The sequence below is a fragment of the Vigna angularis genome, chromosome 4 (genome assembly GCF_016808095.1).
Source record: "Vigna angularis cultivar LongXiaoDou No.4 chromosome 4, ASM1680809v1, whole genome shotgun sequence".
Lineage (NCBI taxonomy): Eukaryota > Viridiplantae > Streptophyta > Magnoliopsida > Fabales > Fabaceae > Vigna > Vigna angularis.
In genome coordinates, this window is record NC_068973.1 from 4,685,369 (window position 1) to 4,692,577 (window position 7,209).

The 7,209-nt window shown below is 29.0% G+C and overlaps 1 protein-coding gene across 1 annotated transcript; it reads right to left on the reverse strand.

Annotated features, from left to right (window-relative positions):
* Positions 1 to 822: 822 nt before the first annotated feature.
* Positions 823 to 1,513, reverse strand: LOC108319468 (uncharacterized). The gene is made up of 2 exons (XM_017550613.2): positions 1,271 to 1,513; positions 823 to 1,186 (listed from the first exon to the last, which is right to left on the reverse strand). Exons 1-2 carry the CDS (start codon positions 1,365 to 1,367, stop codon positions 1,062 to 1,064), a joined length of 222 nt encoding a protein of 73 aa, XP_017406102.1. The 5' UTR covers positions 1,368 to 1,513; the 3' UTR covers positions 823 to 1,061.
* Between the last annotated feature and the right edge of the window lie 5,696 nt (positions 1,514 to 7,209).

Sequence of the window (7,209 nt, forward strand, 5' to 3'; positions counted from 1 at the left end):
CAATCCACTTAAACATGTCTTACATTAAATTGGACATTTTAGGAGATTTAATTATCTTTTTGTTAGATTATACCTATACTCCTCTTTTAAGGATGCAGATGAACATTACATGAGGTTATTTCTACAGCTGATTTTTCTGCTGTCTCTATATGTTTTGATATACATTTCTCTTTCGTCATTCAAATCTTTCAACTTAACAAATCTAAATTTTTGTATAACATTATTTTTTTCTTCTAGATACGAAGATTTGCTACAAATCTTATTTGCCATAGACATTTAAAAACCTTGAAAAGAAAAATATTGAAATATCACTTATGAAATTCACTTATTTTTATAGCTCTCTATGCGTGTATTGATACATATACTTCCATTTCATTAGAAACTACTAAAAGATATAGTATGTAAAAAAATTAAAATTAATTAATTTCTTTACAGGTTAAAATTGTAAATTAGTTGATCGAAGTATCTTTATACTTCTAACTCAAATTTATCTCACATAATTTTTTTTATATAAAAGGTCGAAAGTTAAAAAGCTTTGCGGGACCATGGCTCTTTTACTTTGAAGGTTCGTCTTTATCTTTTAAAAACAAAACATTTATACATAATCGATCTATCTATCTATATTGATAAAAACATTTCTACGTAATCCATCTAGAAATCGAAATGCCACTTTTCCATCAAATTTTCACTTCAACTTACCAAAACATTCTGCAGTATTTCTAAACGTAGAATTTTAGTACGAAGTGTTGTCATTATATTTTAAAAGGAAAAACAAATTCTTTTTTTAGATAAGAGCATCTTGAAGAGTGAAAAAACAGAGAATAGATAAAACAATGTACATTTGATAAAAAAGAAAATAAAATCTCTCCATGATTTGCTCTAACGAATCATGTGGATTCCCTGTTAATAATAAGTCATTGACTTGCAAGAATCAGAAAGTGAAATCGGCACCATGAAGAAGGGGCACTGATCCAGAGCTATCAAACACCTACACATATCACTCTTTACATTGACAGCATCCACCAAAACAATCATGACTGAGTTGAATCCTTCAAGAGGTGTCATGATGAAGTTATATTGCAGGCGGAAGATTTAGACTTGTCAAGAATTGACCACATAACTTGAACATCTTCATAGCCACATGCCATGACTTCACCGTGAAGATCCATAATCCGGTTCTCTTGCTCTGCAGAATCACACAAAAGGAAAACATGAATGATTTAAAATAAGACAGTGACGAGGGAAAAGAGAGAAAAACTTAGAAAGAAACCTGTTTGGGACTTCTTAGGGTCTCTGGGGGGTTGCTGGTTGAAGAAAGTGCAAGCCTTTTTGAAAGGGGTGGCAATGGTTTTCTTCCATGAGGCCATTGGTGTTGAACTATTGGGTTGGTCTAAGGTGTTCTTGGCCTTATATAGTAGTGGTGTGAATGTGGAAGAATATTATAGAATGAGAAATTGACAGAGGCACACAAAGAGAAAGAGAGAGAGAGAGGAGCAAGATCCGTGAGATGAGGGTATAGATGGAAGGAAAATCACTCTTTTTATTCAATTCTCTTATCTCATCAAACAAAAAGCTCGCCGACTGTAACCAACCACATGCTGCACGCTTCCTCACGCACCTTACTTACACATGAATTCTTTTTTCCACTCCATTCTATTCTTTCTTTTTTCTTTTTTACTATCTAAGCTACACAATTTTTCTATAAATTAAATGCGCAATAATACTTTCTTTAAAAAAAATTACCATCATTTATTTTTTTTAGAATAATTTAAGAAGACATGAAGAATAAGTATTTTGACATAAAGGGCATGTAATTAAATAAAATTGACTTGTTGATAGAAAAATAGGTGACATGAATAAAAAAAATATAATGTCATCATCGCATGTCTGATAGAAAAAAAAATATTAACTTGTTTAAAAAAATGGAGACTAATGACATTCAAAATAATAGAATAAAATTAAAAAGTACAAAATAAACTAGTAAACGTTAAATGTAACTACTTCCAACATCAAAATTGAATAAATGATTCCTTTTTAGGTTTTGTAAACGAGGAATTATATACCGAATTATGGAAGATATCGATTTAATATATGAATATATAAAAATGTTGCAATTATGTTTTCTCTATAGTTTGCTGTGATATTTAATGATTAATTTTTATGTTTAAAAGTTAATTGATACTGTGTTATATTAAAGATTAATTATAGAGAATGATTTTTTTTAATATTTAAAGATGAAATTTTCTTCATTTTAAGAACTGAGTTATCACATTTTGAAAAAAAAAAGAAGGAAGTCATTCATCCCAAAATTCTTTGTTTGAGTTATTTAACATAACACAACGTATTCGAGATAATTTGAAATTATTGATTAAGCAATCAAATGTTGATATATAGATTCACATGCTTAATGGTGGATTCTATTATTATTATTATTAAAAAGAAAAGAGGAGAGACAAATGCTATTCTTTCTTTGCCATATGGAAGGGAGGTCCTTGATTTTCGTGGAAGGTCCCCCATTGCCTTTTTGCAACATATGTTTTGTTTCCCTATTTTCTCTTTGGAAATAAGTCATACACATTGGGTGCACAATTTCATGTTCACTTACCCCTTTTAGACCTTCCAATCTCCTTGGTTCATACCACCCATGATATATGTTTGTATATACTTGTTTATGAAACTTTTACATTCAATAAAATAAGATAAATAATATATATAAAAAATCTATATTTTCTTAAGATTTGAAGTTGAAAATAATATATATAAATCTATTCACGATTGGTTAGTATAAAATATTTTCTATTTTGAGTTATTTTAGGTATTGGGTGGTGTTTGATGGTTGTTTTATGACATTGGGGTGAAGAATAATGATTTGAAGGGAAGAACTCCAATGGTGATCTGAAAACTTTGAGACGTTTGTGATGAAAGAAGTTGGTGATTGGAGAAGGTTTAGTTCCCCATTTCATGGCATGTGATGTCCACATGCTTTGGTGGGGGAATGGGAACATGGAAGACTGAACTTAGGGTATCCAAAACAAAAACCAACCCTTGTGTTGTGGGGTTCTCTAATAATAACTAAGACCTTCGTTTTCAAACCCATCTTACTTTGACGTAAAAACATGCCCATATTATAACTTTGGAATTGAATGGTCTACGTATACATATACTCAGTTTTAGAATAATCAAAATAATATATGGGTTGACATGACATTCACTTACATTTTACGGGACCATTCAGGCTTTCAAATGTCATTAGAAAACAACATTATCATTTCAGAGTAAGAATCTGTCTCTATGTAATATTATATGCTATTTTTCAACAAAAATTATGTTGGAATTTAATTACAGATTTAATGAATACAATTAATGCCGCCAAATCAATACTTAATTTAAATTTTATTCCTAAACCTACACGCATGTATACCTACTCACAATTAATTCAATTAAAAGAGTTCAAAACTAGTTGACAAATATGCTTATAAGCTAAGATTTATATACTCATTATATATTATAAAATCATTTTTTTAAATGAGGTGAGATTTATATATAGGGATTTGCTAACGCCCGTACGTCTATTTTGTTTTAGTAGACAAAAATATTCTTATTTATCATGAATTCTAAGTTTTAAGGTTAAGGATATTTTAATAATTTTCATTCTCAAAACTTGAAAAAGAAAACCCAAACCCTTACTCACCTCTCTCATTCCTCTCAATCCTTTCTCTTTCATCTCTCTCACTCCAACCTTTTCTCTGTCATCGTCATCTCTATTGTAGCTCCAATTGAAAAAATCAGAAACATTTACCTTTAAACAATTTGCCTTTGTAAAGAGTTGAGTCATTGACATATTCACCTTGAAGCAAAGGTTCATTCAAGATCTCTTCAATTTCACAATCTTCACCAACCTCTCTAATTTCATCATCTGCATATGTTGAATCATCATCTCTAAAAAAAAACCTTCAATTACAAATTCTTTTGGATGTCATTATGCTTGTGAAAATTAAATAAAATTATATACGACAAAAATTATAAAATAAAAACTCATTATAAAGTCATTTTTTGTAAGAAATTGTTTAACAACGAGTGTTTCTGATTTTTTCCAGGCCAATTACCAATTCCTTTGATGTCATTATGCTTGTGAAAATTAGATAAAAAATTAGATAAGACAAAAATTATAAAATAAAAACTCATTATAAAATCATTTTTTATAAGAAATTGTTTAACAGCGAGTATTTCTGATTTTTTTCTGGTCAATTACCAATTCCTTTATGCTTGTGAAAATTGGATAAAATTATATAAGACAAAAATTATAAGATGAAAACTCATTATAAAATCATTTTTTTTGTAAGATTGTTTAACGACAAGTGTTTTTGATTTTTTCAGTTAGGGCTACAGTAGGGATGACAGAGAAAATATTGGAGTGAGAAAGATGAAAGAGAAAGGGTTGAAAGAGAAAGGGTTGAGAGGAATGAGAGAGATGAGTAAGGGTTTGGGGGTCTCTTTTTTTTTTAGTTTTGAGAATGAAAATTATTAAAATACCCTTAACCTTAAAACTTAGAATCCATGATATATAAGGATATTTTTGTCTACTAAAATCCGGTACACATTGCTAAAATGTACCAACTGAAAAACAGGTGTACGCGTGTTAGCAAATCCCATATATATATATATATATATATATATATATATATATATATATATATATATATATATATATATATATATATATATATATATATATATAATGTCGATACAAAATAACAAAAGTTAGTTTAAAGTATGAATTTCTTAGACTTTTGATTCTTTTCTTACTATTATTTGAAAAAGTATTTAAATATTATAAAATTGAGGAATATTAAAATACAAAATATTTAATTTATAAGTTAAGTTCTTTGTGTAACTCATGTGAGCAAGAAGAATTTGTTTTTAGTAAAGTTTGTTCGGTAGATATAGATTAAAGTTTGTTAATACTTTATTAGAACCATGCCAAATTTTGTCTTTGATTATTTTTCTTCTTATTTTTGTGGGGGTGTTTGTGTAGTGAACATTTTTGCATTTGCAGTGAATTTATTCGACGAATGTCAGGATAAATTGATAGTAAACATGAAATGTTTAATGCAATGAATTTGGCCAAAGATTGATATGTTCATTCGAGATAACGGATTTGAATTTTGGTAGTTAAAAACGTGTGTGCTTCTAGTTCAACAATATCTTCTTAAAAATTTCGAAGGTGAAGCCAACCATTATGTTCATAGTTGAGAAGGATAAGAAAACACTGATAGGACATGACAACTCTCTTATGTTGTGGTAATAAATTATTTCGTGCACTAAAAGGTTGAGATTTTCTTGTGATGTAGTATATTATATCCAACTAGTGTAGTGTAACTAAAGAGAGAATTAGGTTAGAAAATTGGACCAACTTTCTTTCTTTTCACTACTCTATTTCGATTACAATTATTGTTGTCATTGTTATCTTTGTCATCATTATTGATGGATGAACTTAAGTTGAGATTTTGTATTTATAGGTTTCCAAGACCCTAACATTAGATAGTATCAAGTTTTAAAAGAGTTGTCCAACTCTGTGATTTATTGACAAATGCATCAAGTTAGTTGTAGTACAGTTGGATGAGTTATCATATCCACATGGATTTAGTAAATATATTAATAGCTAGTTTTTGGATTTTCTATTTGGAAAACATTGGTAATATATATTATATCGATTGAGTGGAGTAGAGACTATGATTGAATTTCATCTCATCTTCTACTATGTCACTATTATATGGTTTACTTAATATGCAAATCATTTAATGTCCTGAGAATATTCTAAGGTAGATCTAGACTCATTCTGCTAGTGTGATTTCTCCAATCAGTTGAATGAATCCTTGTCTTAAGTGTATGACTCTTTTATCCAACCTACCCTCTAAACCATGTGAAAAAGCCTTTAGTAATAATGAGATGATTTAATTGGACCACAATTTAAGATCAGTCTTCCAACTCAATCAAAACCAGTAAAATAAGATGGGTGATCAAGTCATCCAAGTAATAAACACAAATCAAACTACAAACTATTGAATGAAAGCATAAATGAATATCCAAAAAGTAGAAGTACAACGAATTAGAACTGATTACATCCAACCTAGACAGGAGAGAGTTCAACTACTCATAGAATATTGCAATACAATTTCAACAACATCTACACATAGAATTTACAATAAGAGCATCTCTCTCTAGCCTCAGAGACTCATTCCCACTCTAGTAGTACATATTTTATCCTCCACTTAATGTTTAAAATAAGGACATAAGGTATTTATTTATAGAAACCCAACTTGTCTTTTTTGCCTCTGTGGTTGAACACCACTTTCTTGTGACTCAACCATAGAGGGTACAAGTCCTAATTAATAAGACGGTTTATCAATGAGATATTAATTTCTTGATGCAACATGACTTTTAATTGTTTAGCAACATAAAATAGCTAAGTAGACAGTAAAAATAGAAGAACTTCATTGCTTAATTTTAGGTGTTGTGGTTTGGTGGTAGGAATGAGTTCACAAATTTGACTACATGTTTGGTTGTATCTTAGCTCCAACTAAAAATAGAGGTGTTGGTTTATAAGCACAACAATGGATCAAAATTGGATAAATTTTTTACACACAATAAATGAGAATGAGTGTGATTTTTTTACATCAATGTTCACTATGTTGGTTATCATGATTATACAAAATTTATTAGAGACTATTGACAATAAAGGTGAATAGGTGCAAAAGTATTTATTAGAGACAGTTGAAATATAGAGAAAAAGCTAATGTACTCAACACCTTATTTACAATAGTATGTTTTTTTTAATTAAATTATATTTATGTAAAACTTGTTATATTTAATATTGTTTGAATTTGCAATGATCACTAGCAGTTGGTAATTCTTGCTCAGTAGTCTCTTGTGGTTCTTGTGTGTTCATTACATAAGAAACATAACACTTCGGCAGTTAAAAGTACACTAATAGTGTAAGGTTTTAAATAATTTATTTGTTTGTTATATAATTTAATTTTATTAAGTTTCATACTAGACACAAATTTCAATGTACACTTATTTAACAAAGTGTTTAAGGCTTATTTGAAGTTGCAAGAACACATATCGTCTCTAGAAAGAAGTTTGAATTTATTGCGTCAATTATAACTAATTAATCTTTCGGACTATTGAAATACAATTATAAAGTTT

What these genes read in the sequence shown, in the direction of transcription:
- LOC108319468 (XM_017550613.2), bottom strand. Translation starts at nt 1,367, where the DNA reads ATGGCCTCATGGAAGAAAACCATTGCCACCCCTTTCAAAAAGGCTTGC. An exon ending in CCCTAAGAAGTCCCAAACAG is followed by an intron (nt 1,187 to 1,270) that starts GTTTCTTTCTAA and finishes GTGATTCTGCAG; the next exon opens with AGCAAGAGAACCGGATTATG.